At 43.4% G+C, this 27,655-nt stretch overlaps 1 protein-coding gene across 1 annotated transcript in view; it reads right to left on the bottom strand.

The window, feature by feature from the left end:
* The window catches only part of jag2b (jagged canonical Notch ligand 2b), a 42,258-nt gene extending 18,420 nt beyond the window's left edge, over positions 1–23,838 (bottom strand). Inside the window, exons 1-5 of the mRNA XM_076084595.1 lie at positions 23,770–23,838; positions 22,788–23,108; positions 7,616–7,670; positions 2,843–3,100; positions 1,824–1,884 (exon numbers count right to left, since the gene is read on the bottom strand). Of these exons, the coding sequence (XP_075940710.1) occupies positions 1,824–1,884; positions 2,843–3,100; positions 7,616–7,670; positions 22,788–23,108; positions 23,770–23,838 (764 nt within the window). The remainder of the gene's footprint in view (positions 1–1,823; positions 1,885–2,842; positions 3,101–7,615; positions 7,671–22,787; positions 23,109–23,769) is intronic.
* Between the last annotated feature and the right edge of the window lie 3,817 nt (positions 23,839–27,655).

Below are 27,655 nucleotides of genomic sequence, written 5' to 3'. Positions count from 1 at the left end.
CTGCTCGTGTGTCAACCTATCCCACGGCCCTCCTGCCAACTAATCTTCGCGGAGGGTGACATTCCAAGGCAGGAGGGGTTAAGAATACTTCCAGCGGCTCCCCGTGCTTCGGGTTAGAGTCTGGGGCCGAGGGCTACGAGGGTGGCACGGCGGTTCCGAGAGCGAGTGGCTGGAGACGACAGTGTGTGTATACAGCGTACGTGCCTGCAGCGTCACGACAGCGCTCGGCTATTCCAAGGCTGCGGTGTCGTTCGGGCCAGCTGTCTTGTCAATTGACTGCTATTTTGAGTCTCCTGCAGACGGCACCGCTGTCTCTATCGGAGAGACGAGGCCTCCTCGGCCATTCTCAGGCATCGGGGAATACTTGGCATGCTTCTTCCACTGTATACGATTAGCTTCAGAGGGCAACGTGACAGCAATGTGGCAATCTCACTAACAAAAAAAAAACTTTGGCAAGGAGACTGTTATTGCCCTTTAAGCTATCAAAAGAGGCATTCTGTGGTTTAATTCTTGGCCACATTGATATCACGATTACTCAACCCCTGGCGGGTGTGGGCGTGATGTTTCCTCTCAGCTGGATTCCAACATCTTGGCACTTTGACGAGTCAAAAGTTTGCAAAGCGCTTATAGTGGTGAAAAATGTGTTGCAGAGCTTACCCCAAGTGACACGGCAAGCCTCCGATAGATATGTCAGAACAAGCCTAATGTGTGTTAATAAAAAGCACCAATGCAGCAGCGCAACAACAGCAGGCACGTATCAGCGTTTGTGTTTCTTAAAAGCCCTTGGCAAACGCCATAAAACTGTGATGAGGCAGTGAAAGGAGACAGCGAGGGATTTAATACCAGCTTTCTGTGACCCGAGGCTTCATTAAATTCATGCCACTGCAGGAAGATTCTTTACTGCTGCTCTTCTATTCATCTCACTTCTCCTGTTGACTGGGACTTGACATTTTTGGGGAGAATAAGCCGTGTGCCCCTCTGCAGTCTGCCTACTAACTGGAATCAGGATGCTGAACGAGGCAGACACGAAAAAAATGTGAAGGTTTTCCGCAAAACTGGTCATCCCCCCCGTTATTCCTCGGCTCCGAGCCAAACCCGGCTTCCTAATAATGGGAGTGGAGTGTCTCTTTTCATCTGGCAGGTGAGAGGAGGGGGTTTACAAATGACGACGGGATGTACCACATCCTGGAAACGTGGACCTACGGGGCAATTCTACGTCACTTTATCCGACGGTCATTTCCACTTTGGGAGATGTACACAACACAGTGGGATGTTCATTTCCTTTCCTGCCCCTCAAGGAGGACTGCAATGCGGATGGGGATATGACAATTCCCAGCACGTTTACCAGTGGTCAAATTCACACACACCCAACGACTCTCGTACTTCAGTCCGAGCAGCAGAGAGCGGATGAGGCGCTTGGTATTCTGTAGAGGATTTCAGGTGGCTAAAAATACAAGAAGGCAGGTGCGGCATTGCCCTTTTCTTCTGAACCGAGGTGGCGATGCCCACGAGGGAAGGAAAAGGCTGACACCAAGAAACAACAGGCTATGACGAGTAAAGGTGCCTCGGTTTAGCAGCTGAATTCCATCAGTCTTTTGTCTTTCACACATTGAGCTCGACTTTTGCTCATATTCTGAATATAGAAAACATGGCTCTATTACAAACAGACCAAAGCAAACAAAAATAAACTAACTGCATGCATAATATGATAGATCTAAACACAAAGCAGTAAAAAAAAAAAATTGAAGATACTGATGGAAAAAAAGGATTGGAGCAGTCAGATTTCTGTACATGAAAGAGACGGATATTCCTGCTAATCTTACTTGCATTCCCCCGGGACAGAGCAGCCGCCGTATAACAGGTTGCAGCCTTGCTTGCAGATCGCTGAGAAAAAGCAAGAAGATGGAGAGAAGTAATTCAAAAAAGGTGACAATTAAATTCCATTGGGAGACATGCATCATTACATTTCTTCCCAGAGAGAGGGGGGGGGAGATAAGAAGGGAGGCAACGATATGGAAAGGTGGGAGAAGGGGAAGCTCGTTTGTTTGCCATCTTTCTAACAAGTGCAACGAGACGTGAGAATTCATGGCACCTTGACCAGGGTTTTGGGGGGGGGGGGGGGGGTCGAGGAAGAGACAACTTTATAGCCTGCATGTACAACACGACCCCCTCTTAAAAACAACCCAGCCCCTCTCCCCTCCCCTCCCTTCGTCTTCTAAGGTCAGTTGGCTGATTTATTGAGGCCCCCCGCTCTCTCCGACACCACCCACAAGCACGACTCCAACGCTGCCACGTTTCAACACAAGCAGGCAGCGCACGTTGCATTTCCAGCATGCTTTTCAAAATGGTACTCGGACAATTGCTTTGGATTTACTTAAATTGATACGACTCAAACGAGTGCAGTACATCAGACGACATGTTCAATTTAAGATTTTAACAACATCATTTCATCCAGCAAATAATCTGAGCACGTTACGCTATTGAGTTGAAAGACAGGGCTGCAGCTAACGTTAATTACATAATCTACAGATTTGAAGTTGTTAAAATGTTCAAAAACTTCTCAAATAGTTACATCCAAAAACTGTAGGAGGCTAGCATACGCTGCTTTGTTAATAGAAAGAAGTATGGCGACGTACTAGTGATTATGTTATTAATTAATTCATCATTCTGTGTCTAAAATAGAATGTAGCGATCTCTCTGTGATTTATTTTGACGCAACAGTCGTGAAAACCCCAAAAATATTCAGTTTACCATCAAATGCCACGAGGAAAAGCATCCAACCCTCACATCTGAGAAGCTCAAATGTTGAACTTTTTACAATTACTGGACATTTGCAGCTCACCTGTCCCGCAGTCTGAGCCCATCCAGCCATCCAGGCACACCCGGTCTCCTGAAGGATCGCAGCGATTGTGGCCAAAGTAGTCGTTCCGAGGAACGCACAGCTTATTGCACTTGTTGCTATAGTAGTTTTCGTCGCACCGCACTCGGATGCGATAGACGAGGCGAGCCACTGGCCCGTCGTGCAGGATGGTTTGCCATTGGTCGCCGGGGTCGATCATACCAGTGTGAATGCTGCGCTCGATCAGCAGCTCCTCCCCAACTGAAACATAAAACAGATGACAAATCAGCCGTGTCAAAGTGATGAATATTTTTGTTTTAGATGCGACAACAGAACCAAGAATATAAAAACATTCAAAATATCCCCGTCTCCACTTACAAATCACCCGCCACACTGAATAAGGAAAAGACCGATCCTAGATTATTACGTTTACAGAACACTCATTTCCCTCCTTATACCCTTAGTACACCTTGTCCTCACAATATGACAAAATGAAACGTTATCATCAACATCCAGTGAACCTCATCGTCCATGAGAATCTTTTAGAATTGGATACAATCCAAAAAGCTCCGTTCGGTTACATTATGATGCGTTCAGGCTCTGAGGATTGGGCAAAGGTAAATTATAACGTTATCATGATGTGTTCAAGTAATCTCGTAAAATGTAGTGTTGGTGAGAAACTTGAATAATTCCAGGAGATGTTTTCAAAACAACAAATAGATATTAGAGATGAATTATAACCCGTTTACTCCAAGCAGATTATAATACACCATTACAACTACTAATGACAAGATCTGTTTTAATCTATTTAAAATGCAATCTTTTACTGCCTTATTTGAATTGTGTGATTCTATGAAGAAAAAGTATAGATGACTAGAACAAAGTAAAAGGATAACATTTCTAATTTTTGATGGTTTACAAAATTAATTTTGGGAAGGTGGCAAAAAAAAGAAATAGTGTGGAGCCTTGTACACCAGCTGCTATAATCAAACAAAGGGATCTGTATCTGCCAATATGGATCATCAATGATCGGCAATTTAATATTGGCGGCAAAAAAACGTGATCAGGGATCTCTAAAAGTTACATTGCTCCGTTTTTACTTTAGTGCTGATCTGATCTGTGAATTTTATGATCCTTTGCACCACTATTACAAATGAAAGTGAGTGTTGCTCCTTAAGTACTGGAAGTATAAATAAGCAACCGTTTGCCAACAAGTTCACCCTATCAACTTAAAAGCTGATAATATGCCAACGTTGTGCTCACGACTCATTTCTGCTGCCCCCCAAGGGGCCAAAGAAACCTGGCATTGCAGGTTGCACGACTAAAGTTTGCTTGGGCCGTCATGAACTGATGAGATGAATCAGAATTTGGATAGGTGAGCATCTTGGCTCAAGACCTTTAGCAGAAAATCTATCTATCAAAGAACATGACACTACAAGTTAACATTCAGAAACGAGTCCTCGCAACTGCATGTTGTCAATCTTCGATATGAAACAGACATTGTAAAACGATGTGGAATCTCCTTTATTCCGAGGTAAAGTCACTCCCTCAGAGGAAAGCAGTGCATTGTTATTGAGCAGACAGATGCTTTGATATCACATTATATGCGTGCGTGTGGAAAGTACCCTCTGAATTTTAAGTACGCAATTGAAATTAATTGTCTGCAAATTAATCTATTTTCTGGTGACGGCACACATCAGCGGTGCCTCTGAGCCGTCTGTATGTACACAGTCAAGTCGGGAGGTTGCTGCTACCATTTAGCCTCTGGCACGCCAACGCTCACATTGAACATGGTTTGCCTCTGTGGGGCTCGCTGCAGCGCCGGCTTCCAGAAGCAAAGCAATCTTTATCACAGTGGGATCGAAGCTGGCAAACAATCTCTGTGGAAATGGGGGGTCTGCTGCGATTTCCTCTTTCTCCCTGGCTTTGGGCTGCAATGCACCATAGACATTTTGAAGTGAGCAAGCAGGAACACACACACACACACACAAATACATGCACACACACCTTCCTCTGCTGGTGGACTGACACAATGTCAGACAGAATTAGGCAACAATAACAGAAATAACCCCGGCAGTTGCCAGATAGAGAACAATGGGCTCCGGGCCCAAGCCGGGCTCTGCTACCTCGGTGTCTAAACACTGAGCCCGGCCGTCCAGTCCACTCCACTTCCTGCTCGATAAACACAAGGAAAACAGCCGGCTGCCTTTCCTGAGGACACAAGGGGGAAAGGAAGAGAAGTACACTGGCGGATGTGACGCCGGAGGAGAGGAATCTCACTGACAGACCAACTCACTGGTAGCACAAGACGGCAGGCTGGTGCTGACTCAGGCCAGAAAACAAGTTTCAATGTCTTACGGACACACACCGTCATGTACTTCAACATGTCTCTTTCCGTGCCTCACCTCAGTGGTTTACTGTCAATTCACACAGATTTTTTTACTTGGGATGAGATGGCGACAAAGAGGAGGACAGAGAAAGAATGAAATGCATTTTCAAAAATGACAATTCCAACAAAATGCAACAGGGAAGACTTCTCCATATCATAAGAGATATGCATTACAACAATGGCCGTCTCGTGCGCCATGAAAGTACCGGATTCTAGCCGTTGTACACCTTATGTCCTGCAGTTTAGGACTGATCCCTCAGGATGTGGTCAGACAACTACACTGTCTTTAGCTGGATGTTCACTCTTTCGAGCCGCCTGCTGTAAATTATTCCAACCTTTTTCAAAATGTAATCAAAAAGCACATGTATAGTACATATTTTTGACAACAGGCTCACTATACTGTATATGGCATCAAGATGTGGCCGGATCTGACCATGCCGATTCCTGTGCTGATCGAGTTTGACTGGAGGAAATCGGCAGACATCTAGTCCGCAGTGCTACCAGGTAATTAACTAACAACCACACAGCAGGCTTGTAGAGCCAAACTACATATACACACCAAATAAATAGTAAAATTTACATTTTGCAGTTACTGAACATGATAATGTCTTCATTGACTGCGACATGAGTTGACAGGGTTCGTTCCGTAAGCTTTGTAAAGTGCAATACTTTAGAGGCAACAGTGCCGTTAGGCCCCGGGAGTGCTGCTTGCACCGTTGTTTAGAACAGCTCGTCACTCGTTGACTCCAGGGAAGAGAACAGAAGAGACATGCTCGACTCATGCCGTGTTCAGACTACGAGCAACATGGCCAGCTACCATGTCGGCGAGTTGCCGTTAAAGTGTTGCTCAAGCGCTCGTTGACGTAGTTATGTCAAAACATAAAACGGTCGACACTGCACCGCCTCATTGGAGCGTTGAAAAAAAAAGTGGGGACCAGCTCAACTGTGATTCGTTGAACGTCACGCCCGTTACCTGGCGACAATTGACAATTGTCAAGCGGCAGTTCGTAGCTTTGAGTCACCGGCTTCCATTGAAACAGACTTCTAGCCTTTTTGCTGTGTCACCCGTGATGTGTACGTAGCCTCGGTCAGCTGAGGCCTGAAGCCTCGCCGCTGCACAGAGCGCTGTTTGCTGGTTTCTTCAAAGTTTCTTCATATTGAATGTGTTGAGAGTCCAAACTGTACCAACTTTGACACAGCACCCCCTTTGGTCCTCACAAAAATGTACTTCATATTTCTTGTATCCTTAGATCCGAAATGCATTTATTTTGCCAATTTATAGACATTTGGCTGAGACTTAAGTGCCTGTAGCTGGAAAAAATCAATTGGATTGTTTCTCAAGGAACTTTTAAGGTTCATCAGAAGTAATTACTGTAAATGTACACAATTACTGGAGGCCCACCGGCAGAAACGACAACTGCTGCAGCCTAATCAAAGCGCTATGATGTCAAAATCTATTTCTCCTCCATTGTCTGCATTCACGGGTGGAAGTGCGTTTGATGTTATGGACAAAACAGGATGTAATGACCTCATATAAATAAGGAGCCAGTTTGAACTGGAGAGGACAGTATGGTCCCGACTATAAATACGTTCACGTACACTCTTGAATGCACAGAAAGGCATGAAGAGACTCGTGAAAAATGCCACTGTCTCCACAGATCAAAGCTACTTCCACACATCCAGACATACAGTCCTCAATGGGTCCTCTTCCTCCCAGACTGGGCTACCGCTCAGACGGGATAAAGGGGTTATACAGGAGTCCACAAAGCGGACATAACCAAAGGAAAACAGGATACAGCTGGTCAGACCTGACGGCCACAGCCAACACAGCTGAGAAGAACCAAGACGGGAATTCTATATGAAGCATTTCGGGGGCTAGTGTACAGTACAACGTTTTCAACCTGTAAACCTATAGTGTTAAAAACAGAAATTTAGTTTCTATTTACAAAATGAAAACACAAAAACCCATTCATTGATTTGCAGATGTGAACAGGAAGGCTCACATTCATGATGGAGTTTAACTCTTCAAACTATTTTAACAATTATGTAAATGATCAATTCTTCTGCAGATGGACACAGATTGCTGGATAAATTCCTTGGTCTATTAAATGTCAGAAAATAATCCCTCAGAATATTCCAGTGACATTCAAAAAAAAAGAAAAAAAGAAACCAGCACATTTTGAAGCAGCAATACATGATTTAAGATACATTTTTCTGTTGAGTGAGTAATAGATTCATATCTGCAAACCACCAGTTTCGCTTTTGCAAAATTGATAACAATATGGCACGCAAACAGTCCATCTAGGAACCTTACTGCAAATCCTTTAAAACCGCCAGAATCAGTTTATAGAAGTCACCACACAGAGCTGTGTGAAGTTTAGACTTACTGTTGCACGTGGTGTTGTCCCAGTCCCAGGCCTCTACAATCAACGTGTACATCCGCTGGAGGGAAAGGAAAAAATAAATTAGTCAAGTGATATTTGGACGAAATAGCATCTCTCTCTTCATGTCCACAACAAAAGGTGTAGGAGTTTGCTCATTCATGTGCAGGTAATTCAGCGACTAGACTGGTGTCCATTGGAGTAACAATGTCTCAAGCTGCCCATAGAGCGAACGCATAGTAGGAACGATATTAAGCACAAAGAAACTTTTGCAACTATTAAGCATAGCTACATTTCTAATCTTTGTGTAAATATTCGAATACTTCAATCCAAATTACATCAAAAGTATAAAAGACTTTATCATTTAGTGCTTGATCATCATTGCTAAGAACTACATGATGCCTCGTCTATTGTCCGCTACAAAAAAGGAACATTTAACAATCGGCCTTTGTAATTTGGTTCCCAAATTTGCGGAGGAGTAAACATAACCAACTATCACAATGTGTTTATAATTGAGAGAGAGAATACTGTGGATGATCATTTCAGCTATAGTTCTGCAAGTCATTCTACACACAGATGATGCAAAAATCGATTTCATCGCTACTACAGAGTCTCGTATGCAACTTGGCCCCGTTACTCTGAGGTGCGCTTGAGTTACTCTGCCAATGAAACCCAATGATTCAAAAGATAAGAGAGCAGGATAGTGCAACTGTGGAAAGAAGCCAAGAGAAGCTGCAGGACTGAGATGTGGAGAAGACACAAGGGACCAGCAAACTGGTTCAGCTCTACCAACTTTCCTCTGGCTCAGAACGCAATGTGGTAGTATGAACCTGCACCTACCCTGAAGCTTTGATACCAAACATCCTGGCACTGAGATTTGTGATGAGTTCAACTAAGGAAAAGGCCATGGATGCACAAAGATAGTCCTGGTGAAGGTGCATGTAATAATAACTAAATATTTACGATCGGACATTTTACACATCGTGCAAAAACAAATGGGAACTAGGAATTTCATGAAAAGATGCCACTCTCGTGTCTGTATGCTGAATATGAGCCAGGAGGTGAATAGCTATCTTAGCTTAACATAAAGACTGGAAACAAAAGAAACCGCTAGCCTGGCAGCACCTCTAAAGATAGTGTTTTGTGCTGGACTCTCTCGACCTGGACTGCCTGGAGTCTGAGTTGGTTTGTCCGGCAACCTCATGGTAAAAAAAAAAAAACACAAACACAGGTTGTGATGTCATGGTATCTAAAACCAATATAAACATACAAAGAAAAACTATTGAACGATTTCTTTGAAATATATCTATTCATTATAACTGCTGCTAGCTACTGAATGTTCGCAACTGCTGCATTAATACGGTATCATAATTGGGATTATTGGTTTATGTTCTACCAACTCTAGACCTGATGTCTTCTGAAAAACCACCACTGAAATCCAGTGTTTCAGCTTTCCTCTTCCACAAACAAAACAATGGCTGTTAAAAGGTTGGTGGTCTTCCACCACGATTTCAGGAAAGAAAATGAAGCCTCAGCAGGTAGGGTGTCCATTAAGAAGGTCACTTTGCCAATATTAGCTGTGTAAGATGAACTCTGCCTGGCTTTGTCCTTGGTTGTCAGACAGCGAGATAAATCAGCAGCTAAGGAGATTATCAGTATAACAGTTGACCAGTATAACAGGAGTGGTGCATTGATGAATATGTTTTACTGTGTGGAAATGATTAGTTTATTAATTAATTAGTGGAACAGAAACTAATGAATAATCAATCAATGCTTTAAGGCATTTATGAATTGCTGCTTTTTTCTGTTTTACATAATCCTTAATTGGATATATTTGGTTTCAGGCTGTTGCTTAAAGACTCGTCGTCTTGAGCTCTGGTAAAATGGCATGGCTGCCATTCAATACTATCTAACTTACTGTGGACTAATTGAATAAAATACAGATTAACCGATAACAGGAATAATCAGTAGTTGTGGCTCTACTGGGATCCCCACTCCCAATGCACACATCACCATGCTTACAAGTACAACAATGATTTAGCAACATAACTTTGAATGATTATATAATTTGAATGATTACAATTATATTTATGTCAATTACATTTAGACAAATTAGGTACAGATTTTAATTGATACTTTTTGGATATTGGGGCGGATTGTTTTTGAAAATATGCAAACTGTCAAATTGTTTGCAATGATGTTGTAAAAACCTGAGCTGACACTGGTTTTAGTAAACATTAACACGTGCGGACACACACGCACACGGAAACTAACCAAGCTAACTAGCATCACAAGAGTAATCTAGCTGGTGTGCTGCAGGGCACACTGCTAGGCAACCAGCTGACCTAAATAACACTCATTACGTCACTACCAGTTGTAGTAGCCACAGTGTGACTGCTGTGACCTCTACTGTACTGTCATTGATAGGACGTTGGCCTGAGGGTGGTGGTACAAAAAAAAAAAAAAAGAAAAAAAGAAAAGAAAAAAATAATTGAGAGACTTCAATGCCCCATTGAAGCGGGAAAGAGAAATCACAGGGAGGGGGATTGGAAAATGTGTGTGTGTCAGTCTGTGTTGTTGATGTGGGGGACCAACAAGCTGGTAGGCTGGTTGCTGCTGGGCTGCGGGATTAAGTAGGCTTGTCTGGCTGTGGGTGGTGGCGGGAGGGGGGTGTTATTGTGGAAGACCACGGGTGACAAGAGAAGGGGATAGAAGATGACAGGAGAGGGGTGAGCTAAAGGGCTTGGGATCATAGTTTTGACATGGAAGGGGGTACAGCTGTATAAGACTGTAGCTACCGGTAATACGTGACAGGCCAAACCCAGACAGGGGTAAGTGAGGTGGGTGAGAAGATAAGAGTATGGTGAGTCTGGGGGTTTTGGTGAAGGGCGACGTTTGTGCTGCCATTTCCAGAAGCTCTGCCAACATGTCCAACCGCAGACGCACAACAGACGCAGCCTCAAAGATGGTTTATTTGACATGAACGTGGATCATCCCACGACATGTAGCTCGGCTTCTGACCTTTCCACCCATTCCCCCTCCCCCCACCACAAAAGGGTGGGCTAGCTGCCCCAGTCTGAGCACGTGGGTGGGTGTGTGCATTTGCCAATGCATTCAAGAGGAACTGTGAGTGGCAATGAATGAATTAGTGGATGATGCCTGCCTGTATCAGGAGACTATGCAAGTGTGGCAGACGAGCCTCGTCATGAGGCAGAATCAAAAGAGCAGAGAAAGAACCGGTGGCCATAATGTGACCTCCACCTTTTCGGTTTGCCTAAAATCCAGTCTTGCTTGAATGCCTACATGTTGTAATTGGTTGGGTAAATAGTTCCCCGAGTCAGTGCATGTTTGGGTTGAGCAAAACCACGGTCTGGTTTCCCACAGACCATCCCACTCTGTGATTAGCTGGATTAAGTGACAGCTGCCCAAATGGTTCGAACAAGATAGATGGATGGGCAGGGGGATAAAGGGGAGGTGTGGGGGAGGGAAGGGGGAAAGGCTACTGAACAAAGACCCTTGTCCCAACATCATAACTCACCCCCATCCCAATCAAAACCATTGTCCATGAAGAGACACAGTCAGCACGAGGACAATTAGTGTCAGCATGTGTGCTGCCGAGCCTGGGCTGGACAGTTGCATGGGCAAAGTAAAAAAAAAAAAGAAAAAAGCTTCTAGTAGTTATTGCACGAGTCTTAATCTTATATACACACACACGCCACAGAAAATATCCTAATTTCATTAAACTACCACTTTCTCAACACAAAATACACACATCAGCTACATCAGACACTTTGAGATACTTTATCAGAGACCCCGAAGAATCCGCTGTCAATCAAATCTCAAAAACCCAACCCAGCCCCTCCCCTAATGGATTAGAGGATTTACTCAGAGAAATCCTAGTTTTCAAGTCAAGAAGGGGGGCATGGTGAAAAAAATTAATTTGATGTTTATGTTTCATGTACTCAGTGAATCTGTGTTTGCTTAAAATGATGTAACAGTTCCATCTTTGCATCGCACCAAATGGATCAAACCATCAATTCACTGAATTCAGGTATTTGAGTCATCACAAAAGGCCATTTTGGTGAAGACAGAGGATGTGGTGTTGATGTCTGGGGAGAGCCACAGGTGTAGGTTCCCACGCCAGATGAGGGGTGGATGGGTGGATGGGAAGGTGGCCAGTGGAATTAAAAAGAGGGAAAGGGAACAGAAAGAGGTGGCAGTGGGAAGTGGAAACCGGGGCAGGTTGGGGTCACTAAGCATGGGATCTGCACGCTTCTTTTTCAAAAGAGGGGTCAGCCCTCTGCATGTGGGGTGATGAGCGCGTTTGCATTTGAAGAATACCAAGAATGTGAGATCCAGGCCTGGTGTGTAATCCCGTGGGAGATCCCAGTCTGCCAACAATGAGGTATCAATGGAGGGGTGAGTCTGCATTGTGGATCTGACGTTTGATTGACTCTTGGGGAAAGTAAGGACCTCAAATGTTGATTGAGCTCTTAGAATTACTCCTGGGAGCTGTTTATTTTTTATATACCCATCACGCAATAACTAGAAAATTCATAGATGTGTACAACCTATAAAAAGCCTGTAACCCTGAGCCATTTCTGTTCCCATGTCATTGATAGGTGACCTGAATGTCCACCTCCCTGTTCCCGACTCCTCCACGGAGAGTTCCACTGACATCTCCTGATTTATTGCCTTCTGATGGGACATGAGGTCATCACGATTCATCCCGTGGCCAGTAATCGCTGCATGTAATCTTCATTAATCTGTGATGTCAATCCCAGCTTTTGGTTTTACTCTGGCTGAGTCTACGCTGTTCCAGCAAGGGCAATCGAGCTACGGCATCTCTGCTGAATAGGAAGGGAAGTGGGCACAACAGCATGTGATGAAACTTCTACCCTCTTCGGACACTGATCTTTAGAATTACCTGTAAAAATCCGGATGAACAACAGCAGCACTATCTCTCTTAATGGGCAGTGATGGATAATAGCTATCTCAGTAGGAGGAATAATAGAATGAGGGCCATCCCATTAAATTATGTTCAAGTATCAAGTGTAAAATGTTCAGTTGCATCCGTTAGTCTAATTAGCTGTTAGGACTAACTGGAGGGGAAATAGTTTGATATCATCAACTCCTAATGATACTGAGGTTAATTAAAGAATTAGACACCAAACTGGTTGTGCTCTCAGAGGGCGTCTTTGTGACATTCATCCTGAGACAAATGGATGCGAGCTGGACTGAACCAGCTTCCCATCACTTCTGCCCGGAGCGTGGACCCAAATGCAAATCCCTCTCTGTCGAGCTCCTCACTCTGTTCAGAGGATTAATGACCTGAAGTGGCAAAACCCTTGCAAATGTGGGGATGATGTTGGCAGGCTACAGGTTACAAGCTGGAAGGTTTTGAGCGTGTTCGACATCCGTACTAAACGTCTCTGTACTTTGCTTGCCCCAGGATTTCATGTAGACGAAACTGGAGCTCAACAGTCTTGCATAAGCAGAATCATACGGCGGTTACAGCCGATAATGCCTTCCCCAACCAACGACGTCATCGCAGAATCATAGTGCCCAGCCTCCAGTTCCCCCTCAGGTAAACACAGTTAGCTCTGTCAGCACTGTTGCTGTCGTTTGCACTGACAGCACCATTTATTGCGAGTGCGCCACCACAACCACTGTGCTTTCTCAAACAAACACCAGCGACAGTCAGATATCACTGTATTCGCTGAACTTAACTCCATCCCATTGTCTTCACCATGTGCCGGACCACAAACCCGTCATCAAAAACACCATGCATCAAATGTCACTCATTCTGGATCTTCAACCTGAGAGGTACATGGAAAAAAAACAGTATCCTTGTTAGTTTCTTTGGTGTTTAGTTTAAATGAATCTCTGCAGACAAGGCAAGCACCATTGACAATGATCATTTACACCACTACAACTACGATGTGTGGTCGAGAAAGCAGGTTACAGACTGCATGACAGTCATATATCTGTTGGGTGGAGAGGTTGAGTGCTGGCACACAAGTTGCTTGCCAGAAGCGTGTGCCAAGAGATGTCGCACTGAAGGCAAGGCATTTGGCTGGCTGGTGTGCACCGGCTGTGCGCACACACACACACACACGGCCCATTGAACATGCTGCTACTATGCCAACAGGGTCATTACCCATGCACTTCCAATACAACAAACCCCTCCCCTCCTGGTGCTAATTAACCAGCATGATCCAAGAGTATGCAACACGTAAAACAAACGCCAACACATTTGCATAGAAAAGCTAAATGATTTCACATAAAGGATAAAAGATACGTACGAGTTGACATGGAGTAATTTACTGTTAATGTCAAAACAGAGGTGATTTTAAACAATGCACCAAACTGAATTTCTTACATGCTAAAAATGTAATGGATCAAGTCAAAAAGGACAGGTTGCTCTTGTATCAAAATATGGAGGTATTTAAATCTGAAAATACTGATCTGACAAGGATTGCAATAACAATAGCTTTTAAGACTCATGACATGTCTACATCATCACTTGTGCCACAAATCAAATAACTTAAAAGGCTCTAAACAATCCCCTTGTTGCTCAGTTCTCATGGACCTGTAGACATTTTTCACTTACTTCCTCAGGTGTTAATTTGCCTTAAGAAGTCTGAGAGCTACTACGGCAGCAGACATACTTCAGAAACATTAACCGGCTAATTTCTGATCCAAAACAACAGGGCGCCTGACTGGAGTGCAATACAGCGCCGCCTCCCGCCGAGCCCCATTATCATTTCAAAGAGGTTCAACAGTACAGTGACAATTTAACTGCCCATGTAATGACGTGCTTTAATTACCCCCACAAGGAGCCTCTACCACCTGCACACCATTCATTTAACAAGAGGCAGGGGACGCAGCGGGCCACAGCAACACGCACAAACGGTGTAAAAACACAAATCAATGCAGAGAAAAATACACATCTGTGTAGCTGTTCAGGCAAGCAGCAGACTTCATGGATTGCATTTTGTCGTTTATCGGAGGCAGCAACTGATGTTTGAAGTCGTTTTCTCCCCCATACACCAAAAACAAAGATTCAGTGGGATGTGAGGAAATAGTTTGAGAAGAGTGGACATGATTGTAGGTGTTGTATAGTCATAACCCACCATCCTACCTTTTCCATTGTGCTGTAAAGAAAATCGGCAGACTTTGAACCACAAACGTGGAATTCAAATTATGTTGCGGTTTCCAATCTTCTCAGCCTTGGTAATTGAAGACCAGTTGCTATTGCGGCGTTACAATTTATGTAGTGATGATTTATTGATGTAAACACGTCATCTCTATAATAGTAGCAGTGCTTCTCAATCTACCGCTGTAGTTTCACCTCACCTCACCCCATTGCATTGCCAGCAGTCATTCATTAATTCACAAGGGATCAGCAGTGCTTCCAAAGTAGCCCATTTCACTCATGTTGCCAGAAAAACATCAATAATGTTGTTCTCGAAGAAATTATAAAAACTATTTGACTTTAAGTACAATGTGGCCTCCTAAACGGACTCAAATGAGAAATAGGTCAAACGTTTCAACCACCATCTTATTGATCGTTTGGACTGGTGGGAGTCTGGTGACAATAATTAAAAAGGAGGGTAGACAACTGAAAACCTCTTAAACTACATTTTGTGAAGGGTTCAGTCACAGTTTAAGGACAGACATTGTGATATCTGCATCAAATTAAAAACCAATCAGAACACCTTGTACATACACTGCAGGCATAATAACAGGCTGATTTTAAAAACACATGAGCATCATTTCGCCATCAGATACTGCAGACAATAGAGCGTCCTCAAGTGTCACATGAGCTCAGACCCACGAGAGGCTGATCTCAGGCCAGCGCCTTAAAACACGCTCATGAATGCACCCATAGGAATACCTGCACCACCATAACAAAAGCATTCATACATTCCCGTTTCAAGATACAAGATCTGAACAAAATCCTACAAATCAACATTACATGCAGCTTCAGGTCTCATATTGTGAATGTTCCCCTATTTTACTTTGTTGTCACATTGCTGGCTTAACTGCAGTCTGCATAGGATACTATAGTAAGACATTACAAAATACTCTACATTATTTAATCGTGGAAAATGACAGAAACCTGCATCTTGGACAAACCAGTTGCATGCCTGACCACCTCACATTATCTTTGCACAAGTTCCTCATGATCCTATTTGAAATATTTCCATGCCCATAACCAATTTGAATGTCGGTTTACACATTCAAAATTGGCTTTTCACAGTGCAGCCGTTTGCTTAAACTGTGGTTTGCAGAGAGGCACTAACCTGAACGAGAATAATTAAAGAGTATTTTCATACAAGATAAGTCTCATCCGTTTTGCTTTTGAATACCTTTGTTGGTACCGGGCAAACAGAGGGAACAGACATGATGGATGCCAACAGATTATGATGGCTCCACTTTAAGATGAGACAATTAGACACTTGGCTCCATCATCACTACCTTTCAGCCACCTATCATCAGACTGGTAAGCCGAAGGCTAACAAGAGACCAAGAAAGCCAGTTTCTGCAAAAGTTGATGTTGTACACAACCCATTTTAAGACCGTTGATTAAAACTAACTTCTGGATGTAGCCCAGACGAGCAGATTTACAAGTGAACTAGGTAAGGAGGACAGTACCAAAGGGAAACTGGTGCATTTTGGCAGAGGCAGAGATATGTCCAAAATTAGTACACAGCCACTTTAAAAGCTCACAGCATCACAGAAACTTTAAAACCTAAAAGTTAAAAACGGATATAAAATAGGTGGAAAATTCATAATGGTTGACACTGAAAATGCTCCAAGCAAGTGATGAGAAACCTAAATTTTTTTTAAAAAAAGCTATGAATTCTACACTAATGTGCCAGATTATTGTTCAAACTCTTGTATGTACAACATTAATGGGGCACACATTAACACATCATTGTTTCCCAGAGGCTCCAAGTAGGAGAACAACCTTTTAATTAATGGACCCTAAAAGCAGTTACTTCCCACCCGTACATGCTGTGCCTCACGTGAAATCACACAATGAACAAAACAGCGTGTTCTCAGAGGAAATCCCTGCCGCCTCCTTTGCGACACCATAACACAGATCCATGCAATATCAAGAATGTAGCCAGAGTCAGATGGCGATGACAGGAGTTCAGTCCACACGGGTTTCCACAGGGCAGCCGTCCAGATCGCACAGTCAATACCACACTGCCACTACCACACTTTGTTGATGAATGAAGCAGCAACGCAGATGTCGGTCAGGCTTGTAAACTGTGATGTAAGGCAACAGCAGACCCGAGATGAATCCACAGCTCTTTGCAGAAATCTGACGTTGCATGCTAATTCTCTGACCCGCTTACAAAGTTTGTGTGTAATCCAACAGAGCGGTTCGGATGAAAACGCTCTTTGAAATGTTTCACGGTGAATAAAATCATGAGGGTGTTTGATACCTCTGATCAAAAACTGTACCGATACATTTCCTGCAGCCTTGGTGACTGAAAGATTAGCTTTTTGATTCAAGCAATCATATTTTTTTTTTTGTCGACGAGTGGCGCAGCCGATAAAAGTGAGGAATATAAATGTCCACGCTAAACGCATCGTAAAGGGGCCACTAGGGACCAAACAATGGTGTCTTTGCTTGTTAGTTAAGCCTAAGGTTAGGGTGAGCATGTCTTGTAGGGACTCTGCAAGCTGCGGACAAGTGTTTTAACTGACGTTTACCACAGTCGTCTGTCAGCAGATCAGAAATCACTGAATGTACACGTGTTGTTGTCTGCTGAACAAGTTAAAAATAAGCTAAAGGAAACGCTGTCGTTTCACCTCGGGTTGTTCAGCCCGACCGGGTAATGATTGCATAATCAATACAGAGCTGAGCTGCATCACAGGTGAGGCTCGTGCGAGTGGTTTTGCACGCAGCAGCCCTGGGACCGGAGGAGAAAAGGATGGGGGAGGGAGCCACAGAGAGGAAAGATAATTGTTTACAAGAGGCCAATGTAGCCGTCTCCTAGCAACAGCTCTGACAAACTCCGCATCAGGTGTGGCTAACCACGGCAGCCTGCGTTAGCCTCTGGTTCTGCGAGCGCATCCAGAGAGGAGAGACATGTACAGAGTCAAGTGTTTGAATAAGCTACGAATAAAGCCTCCGTCCCAAACATAGAACTCTGTACTAACGAAGAATGGTGCAACATCTGTTCCCCAAAGACATTCATACAATTTATAAGAATTGTGTTTGTCTTTCTATAGAGGGAGACATGCAGAACAATGCTTGACAGTAGCACAAAAGAAAAAGTACAACAGCTTAACTGTGTGCATTTGGCGTACACGTGGCCAGAACACTGAGCCAAAACTATTTAAATAGTTGGGGTTTGTTCCAAGAGAAACAAACTCAAGCAGGTCTGTGCAGATCAACCCGTCGCTTAAACGTGAATGTGAATAAGAACAAACACACACACACACACACGCACGCACACGCACACGCACACGCGATGAGGTTGGTTGCCGGTCAGCTGCATGCATCTATTTACTAGCCGAGGGAGGTCTGATACATATCCAAGTTCAGAGCAGATATAGTTACAAGCTGGCTCACATCGAACGGACGTCCGGCTAATGTAGCTGGGGGGGGGGAAAGAGAGAGAGAGGCAGAGAAATTCCACCGGCAATTTCATTAGCTATCAAATGGAAGTAAGACGTGTCCCTTTCCCTCTCTCTCCTGAAGTGCTAACACAGCATGGGCCAACGAAATGGAAACTCAATCAGACGGGCCGAACGAGGCGCAGTATATGATCCACATGCTACAGTACAGACACTGGAAAAAAACACACCTTCAATCTGAACATTTTGGGGAAACGCACTCGTTTTCTTTCTTTACGGGACTTGGATCGATACCGGCCCCCGTCTTATGTGCATAAACTGCGGAGCAGGAGCCAGGAAGAGATTAGCCTAGCATACAGACAGGAAATGTGTGTGTGTGGGGGGGGGAGAAATAGCAGTCTAAACTCTATAAAATGTCAATAACATCTACCAACACCAAGCTCATTGACACAGATCTTGTTTGTTTAAGCTGTACAAAAACAGGAATGTGAAAACAATAATTTGTGGTTTTAGGAGGAGTGTAACTATTTCTTGATGACTAGCCTGCAGTCTTGATGCCAGAGGCTTGTTTTTTTTGTCTACGCCAACGCTAAAAAAAAAAAAAAAAAAAAAGTTTGATCTTCCAATCAGCCTCAGCTGTACTTTAGTGTGAAGTGCTAGCAAAGATGCTCCATAACAAGGATGGTTTGAAATGGTACACTTCCGGTCTCCTAAGTGGGCGTGGTCATTGCATGCCCACTCTTATTAAATGGACCCACATGCACAAACGGGACCTATGGAGAGATGTCAGACCAAGGGGGCTGCCAGTGGACAGGTGCCCCGAGTAGCTGGGGGTTCGGTGCCTCGTTCGAGGAGGCAAACTGGCACCCAGCTACCAGTCCACACGTTGCACATGGTCTGAACGGGGATTTGAACCGGCGACCGACGAGACTAGACAGAGAGTTTTACTTTCTCCTTGTTTCTTGTCTTTCTGCTAAAGCTAAGCTAACCACATCCTGGCTCCAGCTCTGTACTTAATGCACAGACATGAGTGGTATTCAGCTTTAGAAGTGTGGAGTACAATATCACTAACACCTTAACAAAAAAACAGAAGCAGTGTGCATTTACTGTACATTCAAACCCCTGGGGGGGGGGGGGGTACTGGGTGTAGGCTGAACTCAAGAGGTGGCAGCAGCATCTATAGTCTCTTTACAGAGCTGGAGAATCACTGGAGGATTTTTAAAGAAAGGATAAGCATCATACAATGAGTATCATGCAATCTGAGTAAGATCAGCCATTAGCGACTGCATCACGCTGGTGGGATGATAGCTGAGCCGAGATGAGAGGAGGCTATGATGTGTCTGCGTCTTCACAGAAGACGACGCCTTTCCCAGAAATGCAGGATGAGTGTAACCGTTACAGCCCGACACTCAACCGGAAGATGAAAAGTGCTCTTTGACAATTTGACAAGTGACTATTCATACAATGAAAAGGCATCAAAAGGGTATTGTCACGTCTCAGGATTTCAAGGTCCATTTGAAAATCACTGTTTTGTAGGAAAGATACTCAAACCATGCAGCTTTATTTTGTTCACGACGACATTCAAGGGGTTACAAAATATGTAATATTTCCGAATTTGGAACCTAAAGTAAAATAATTCCTGCATTCTTTCATTTTTCAGATTGTCTCAAGATGCTGGGTTCAGGATGACAGAAGGATCCGGCCCTCTTTTGGTTTTTCATTGGGGCTTAAAGTGGGCAGTTGGCCAGATGACACAGCCTATAGTACACTGCATCTTTGTTTCTTCAGTGAGGAAAGCGACAACGCCACACCAAGTGACCCCACAGGCTTGTTGTGACATCTGGCCCTGGAATAGTGCACCGTTATCAGCCTGCGCCACTTTAAGAGACAGACAACACACCAGAATAGCCCTCTTCACCTCTGCCTCGAGGTGTCAGTCAATGAGTCCAATGAGAGACTACCACCGGTTCATATTCTATGTGATGCATGAATGTTAGATGAGCGGGCGTTTTGTACATGTGGCACCTTGGTTAGCCCAAGGGGGGGGGGGGGGGGGAAATGTGGCCCCTAACCCACCTGATGGTCTAAACAAAAGCCTCCCTCATTAAATAGGTGGCTTTTACCATGTGAAATCACACCTTTGCGATTTCCCCCTGAAGCTTAAACAAGTAAGCAAAGGCGGGTCATTCTCCAAGGCCTCGGTTATAATCCGCTGCAGGAAGCCCCGAGATCATTAAATGCACAAAGACGAAACCTGGATCAAGCATGTGATGCCTTCAACCCAAAAGGCTGCAAAAACATGCCAAGCTTTCATGGAGAACGGTACACAGAGCTTCTCATTATTTGGATTATCTGAATCAGCTATTCTTCAAAACTTCATTTATTTGGCTTGTTTTGTCCAACCCATCATTAAATACCCAGAGATATCCAGTCTACCATCACAGGAGACAAAGTTAACCAGAAAACATGTTTGATTAAACTAATCTACTCCAAAGGCTGCAACAAACATTTCATTAGGAGCTATTCTGCTGATTATTTTCTTAATTAATCATATGGTGTATAAAAATGCCAGAAAACAGTGCAAAATATCCATTTCTCACAATCAACATTCCCTAAAGCCCAGCGTGAGGTCTTCAAATGTCTTGTTTTGTCCAAACCAAACTGTCAAAAATCCAAAAACAAACCGCTAGGACTAAAAAGCTGGAACTAGAAAACGATGGCCATTTTGCTTCAAAAATGATTTGGCAAAATAGTTGCAGGTGACTTTTTCTATCCATCAACTAATCATCAGACTAATTACCTCGATATTTCCAAATAAAAATCACATATATTCCAGTCTGAATTAAAACATGAAGCACCATAACAATAGCTTGATTCCTAAAAACACTACTAGATTACATTTCATTGTCCAAAACCATTTACAATAGATTCACTAAAGCTCGATGGCAACAAGAGCTAGGGGGTCATCATTGGAGTGACTTCCTCTCAAACAACTAAGAGTGTGTTCACCGCCACAGGACTAGCTCTTAGCACAACTTATTCGTGTGCCTAATCCATCAGCCATCACTCATCTGCAGTCACAAGAGCTTAATTGCCCTGGAGGGGCCACCAGGGGCCACCTGGCACCCACAGCAGGGGACGAAGCTGTGGGGCGCAGAGGAGGGAAGAGCGGCGTCAAAACCAGCCAGCAGTACGTACCCAACCACTGCCCGGAGGCATCGAACACGTACTTCACACTCGCAGCAGGATGTCACTCATTCATCGTTATAATAGAGAATTTATTGGAGCATCCATCCAAAAAAAATAAAAAAAAATACAAGCAGGCTGCACCTGCAACTACACTTCATGTCATTTTGGACATCACACCTCTGTGTTCAATTTGTCAGTTAAATGTTTCCTTGCGTAAAAGTAAAAAAAATGAGATATCTCATGAACGTGGAGTCAAACCGTTTCTATTCTGTAGAAATCTAAAAAACCATTTCAACATTAAATAACAAACCAAATTCCACTTGACGGATTGCATTATGATGGAATTTCCCTCAACATTGTGAATCAGCCAAATGTCATGTTCTGGAGTTGCACGGCACGGTTCCTCCATCGGAGAAGTAACAGAGTTCCCCCTCCAGGGTCTACATATCAAAGCATTTCCCCCAGTCCAATTACCCCATCATGGACTTGGCAGGTGCAAGCTGGCTGGATTGGAACAAAGCCAACCCCCATATATCAGGGCAATTTTAAAAGATGACCCAGATGACACTGCGAACCACTGTAGCTGCAATCCGAGCCGTGTGACGCGTGCAATCGTTTGACTGTGATGTGTGTCAATTCTCACAAGGACGGGATGCTGCCAAGAAGCCCCATTTAACGAGGTCTGTCCTCCCTGCAAAAGGCACATACGCATGACCCAGAACACGGATTTCTGGTCTATGTGGCATCAATGTGATCCATGTAGGTGCAGTTTATTTGGGTCATACATCTCAACTTTTAATAACAGTTTCTTTCTGTCCAGCCTTCTACTGAACAGCTGTGTAGAGTTTCCTGTATCTGAAGATGGCTGCAATTAGAGCCGCAACAATTTGTCAATTAATCAATAAGTCACTTTTCAAGCATGAATCCCAACGGTTCCTGGTTCTCAAAATGAATGTGCTACTCTTCTTGGTCTGATCGCAAATGTACTTATTCTGTGGGGGTTTGGACTGTTGGTCTGGCGAAAGAAGACATTTCAAGACTAGGATCGTGTGAAAGGGATTTTAGACCACATGATTAATCAATAACACACTGTTGGGCAGACTAGTTTATAATGAAAATAATAGTTAGTAGCCTTAGTTTGCAGTGACAGAAAATGATTCACTTTTATCCAGATCAATGTTGCTGTGATGTGCAGAAAGGGTCCAAAGCATTCATACATTGTTTTATGGTGTGTTCCTCAGGCATGTGTACTCATACATCACAAAGTGAACATTACATTGCCCACATTTTACACGGGATTTGGTTTTTTAACGCCATCTCCAGAGAAGAACGTGCCAAGAAACACTCTTGTAGACTTAATTGGAGCAAGAAAATTGGAGAAACTCACCAGCCACGCGAACTGGAACGGGATCAAAATCTTGCCTCCGTTGTCGAATTTATTCGGGTTATTCTTTGCGCTCTTCAAAGAAAACGTATTTCCACCGAGAACTTGCGTAGATCCTGCTCCGAACGTGCACGAGCCGATGGTGGAGACCTCCAGCTGGAACTCTTTCAGGCAGATTTTGAAGTAAGTGTCGCACTCGTCTTGAGTGCAGCGCAGGTCCTGGGAGCTCCTGGAGCCGTCGCAGCACTCCCCATCCGCCAACTCGCCGTTTACATTCGCCACGGTGATCAGCTGCAGCTCGAAATAGCCGGTTGACTGGGACACCTAGGAAGAAAAATTAAAAAAAAAAAAAGAAAAAGAAAAAAGGAGACCCAATTTAAACACAGGCCTGTGTATTCACAGGCTGCAGCATGGTGTTTGGGTTGCTCAAATTGGTGCGTAAAAAACGGACAAGTGGCCAAGCAGTGCCGGACTCTCAATTTAAAAATCATACAAACATATTCAGATTGGGTGGACAATCCAAAAATAATGTGTTGCATCGTGAATAGAGCACGTGAACAGTCTGTAGTGGCAGGCTGGGGATTTTAGACAATCAGGTTACTCTGACGGGAGCAAATTACCCGCTGCAGCACTCAATTGATGCAATGCAATTTACAACTTCTTGGTTCGGGCCTAATCCCCCCCCCAAAAAAAAGAAACGTACAGAGCTCTCAGGATTGTAACCAAAATGGAGAGAAGCCTGTATCAATTCCTCAGACTTGTCTTTTCATGGTAACAGGATCAAATGCTCCACTGCTGACGGCTACGTAATTCAATTATCGATTAATGTAAATATGCAGCGCCGGAGAGCGAATACGCTAATCTGCCCACGCCCACCAACTTTTGACATTTGCTATTTTTCTTTTTTTTAAACATTTATTTTATTTGGCGTGGAGCAGCGTGAAAATAATTTGGGAATAAAAAAAATAATAATGAGCCCTCTTACCTCCGTCCATAACGTCAACAGCAGGCACAATATTGGGAAGCGATTCCTAATCCTGGTGCGATTCCACATGCCTCCGATTAATTAGAGTGACATACGGGGGGGGGGGGGGGGGGGGGAGAAGCGATAAGAAAAGACAAACAGCCGCGGACCCGGCGACTAGTTCCTCCTCTCCTGACATGCAAAAATAAAAATATTCACATGCGCGTTTTCTCCACCGTGTACGTCCAGATTTCAGCGAGGCATTACATGCGTGTGTGTGCGTGAGCAGGCGGCGGATTGCAGCGCAGTGATGGTCCATGTACAGGAGTGTCCCTCCGTCAAATCTCTCCACACAGCAACTGAGATGTTCCGTAGCCACAGCCTGAGGAGAGGATGTCTGCTTTGATTGGCAGCTCCGCAAACCACTTACAAATTGGCCTGCGGGCAGTCTCTGAGCCAACCGGATTAAGGGGCGGACAATGGTATACTAACCCCCACCAAACCTCCTCCCCCTTCTCCTCCTCCTCCTCCTCCTCCTCCCAAAACTTGAATTATATGGTGGGTTTGTATTGAGCTTCATTTGGACAAGCCGCGTTACAGCATGCGAACAAAGCAGGGGTCCACTTTAATTAAACGCGCCCGCAAAGACATTATGATGAGCAGGGCTATTATTTTAAACGAGGATCTCATCGGCGCTGCCTTGAATTTAATTACAGCTAAAGACAAATTTGGATGACTGTTTGCTTTTTTTTCTTTCCTTTTTTTTTAACATCAGGCGCCATTAATTCAAAGCATTTAATTTATCAACAAACCTTTGAAAAACAATAGTCCTTCCAGTAGACTGAATTTCTGAGGTCAAATTGTACTCATTTCTAGTGACTGACATGTGATTAGATTATGATAACGTGATTATAGTTAACATTAGATCAATACTTTACACGGGACATTGTTTCTGAATGCCTCTTTGTGTGTTCTTATTTCAAAGCCCACATCCAAATTCATTTTATTCTTAAGCTAGTTGCTTTAATTTAAAATGATGCTTTAAAAAAATGACGTTTACTTTCGACTTATTTGTGCTAGGCTTTGATGAGAGTGATTCATATGAATTCATTCGACACCCTGTTCATGGCTGCTGAAAGTAAAACTGCCCCTAACGCACATCACCTAGTCAGCAAAGAGACTTGACTTACCAAGGAGCTCTCCTCAGTTCAACCCCAGACGTTGCAGCAGTTCAGAGCGCCCTCTACTGTCTGCGCATCAGGCACCATTTAAGCAGCTTCTACAAAACCAGGCAATATGAAGAAATGGACACACAGCATTACATGTGCCCTAATGTCAATAAAGGCATTTTGTTGGAAAATATTTCATTTTGAGCCTTTTTTGTTCTTATTCAAATTAAATATTTTATTTTAACCTGTTACTATCTGCTGCTGTATCAACCTAATATCTCAGATTCACAGATAATACAGAACATAGCATATTTATATTAAAACACTTGCAGCATGGTTTGCCTTCAGTTCAAGACATCCACCTCATTTGGATTGGAAACGCCCGCAACAAGTGCCTTTCTTCCTGTTGCCTGAGCCTCTTCGTGTTATACTGGCCATACACACATGTAAACATTTGCACACATGCTTGTCTCAGTTTAGGATATTTGCATCACCTGGCAGCGTGGTCAGATGGCCGATGACCAGTGGTTACTGTGGCTGTACCCATTCAGAGGAATATATTAGTGTGTTTGCATGTTAGGTCTCATAGAGCATCATATTATAAGTAAGTGATACATTTACCAAAGCATGCTGTCAGGCTTTATATCTTTTTTTTTCATCCTTCAAAAAAAATAAACTGCTTTCCTTTCATTGCCATATGTCAGAAGAATGAATGTTCAGACAGTTTAAGTTTAATAACAATCCGTCCCAGTGGCCATCATTTGTCCTTTTTGTTATTAAAGGTGCAGCAACATTTGTGGCAATGTAACTCAGACTGAAGTGAAAACAGCATATGAATAATGAGACTTAATAATGTGACAAAAACGAATGATAGTCTGTAGTATAATAAATGGAAACCAATGGCTGTCTGAAGGGGAAGAGAAAATACACAAATCAGCTATAAAAAGAAAAAAATGGTATGTTGTTAAAAAATAGCTATAAGAAAGCATTTGGAGTTGGTATTTTCTGCCATATAGCTGGCCTGTTACTCACAGTCTTCACATGTTACACCCTTTAAAGACATGAAAGTGTCAAATGAGTTATGGGGGATATACTTTAATTTATAGGTGAACCAGTACCTCAGAATCAGCTTTATTGGCCAAGTACGTGCGCACACATATAAGGATTTTGTCTCTGTTTTCTTGCATCTCCCTCAATGTACTTACATAGAAATAGAAATAACAGCTAGGGACAAGGACAACAAAGCTGGACAGATACAAGTAAAGAATAGACTGTTAAGTACATAAGTAATGACAAAAATAGGTGTAAATAGGTGTACTCAGACTAGACGGTGCATTATTCTTATATTTAATGCTAATTTACAGACATTACGATTTGATGTCTTCTCTAGAGTGCCAGAGTATTTTGTCTTTCGTGGACTGCATTTTGCTTGATGACGATCACAGTGAAAAGACAGAAGCCGCATCCAAAACCTCTATTAATCACTTTGACGAAACAATGTGATTCGGTAAGTTGTTTATCTTATTTGCCTCTATGACGAGCTTTTATTATCTATATAAACAGGACGTTTTAACGACTGCAGATGCAGTTAATACAATAATGAACGGGTGAATAGGACACATGCAAATTATGGCTGGTGACAACAACAAAAACTGGCTCAGGTGTAAGTGACATGCATCATGCTACCACTCTGTTTCTGTCAAGGAAAACCAGAGAGAGAAGCTGCCAATCAAAAGGTATGTGACACCCCCCCCCGCCCTCCGTGTCTCTGTCTCCTTCTCATCAGGCAACTGCCAGCCCGTCGGATTCAGATAGGCCTTGAAGGAGGCCGCCGATAGCCTGAGCCACTGCAGCCGCTTTGACTGGAACATTTCACACGCTGTCACAAGTACATGTGAGTGCCTTAAGTTGGATCACGCCTAGTAAAGGGCCCTCGGGCGGTGAAGGAACAGTGTGTATATGTGTGTGTTTGTGTGCGTCTTAGTGTTGTGACCTGTATTTTTAGCCATGCTAGTGGTGCAGCTGTGTGGATGGCAATGTCTGTACTACTATTGGATGGATAGCTTTGACATTACATACAGACATTTATGGTCCCCTGAGGATGCATCCTAATAACTTTGGTGATGCTCTGACCAAGAGGTTCAGATTTTATGTTTTTTAGTAAAACAACATTTTGTTCAGACATGAATGTCCTCCCTCAGGATGGATTGCAATACATTTGGTGATCCTGTATCGTTTTATCCATCCGTTGTGCTAATTGGCAAATGTTACCCTGCAAACACAATGAAATAAGCTGGTGAACATGTTAACGTTACACCTGCTAAACATCCGCATGCTAGCATTGTCATTGTGAGCATATTAGCATGCTGACATTAGCATTTAGCACTAAAAGTACAGCCTCACAGAGACGCTAGCATTGCTGTAGACTTGAATATCAGCTACTCTATCTTGTGTTGAACCTGTTTGAAAAACAAAAGTCACTGCTTACCCCAGAACAGTCAAGGTGGAGATGCATGTGTAAAATCCTTTAGACCTTAACGATCCACTAATATGAGCCTCGAAATTGAAACATAGACTAATTTTCAAGCGTCTCTCTAAGCCCGAGTGACTCACCAGAGGAACCTCCACACACTTTACATTAAAAATGTCTCTCCAAAAAAACTGAAAATCAAAAAGGAAACATGCAAAATAACAACTCCAGACTTTAGATTTATGTTTATGCGATTCAGTCATATTAC

Source organism: Anarhichas minor, unplaced genomic scaffold (assembly GCF_050575085.1).
Source record: "Anarhichas minor isolate MPS153535 unplaced genomic scaffold, ASM5057508v1 ptg000136l, whole genome shotgun sequence".
Taxonomy (NCBI): domain Eukaryota; kingdom Metazoa; phylum Chordata; class Actinopteri; order Perciformes; family Anarhichadidae; genus Anarhichas; species Anarhichas minor.
Note: the sequence above shows the minus strand (reverse complement) of the source record. Positions and strands in the feature narration are given on the sequence as shown.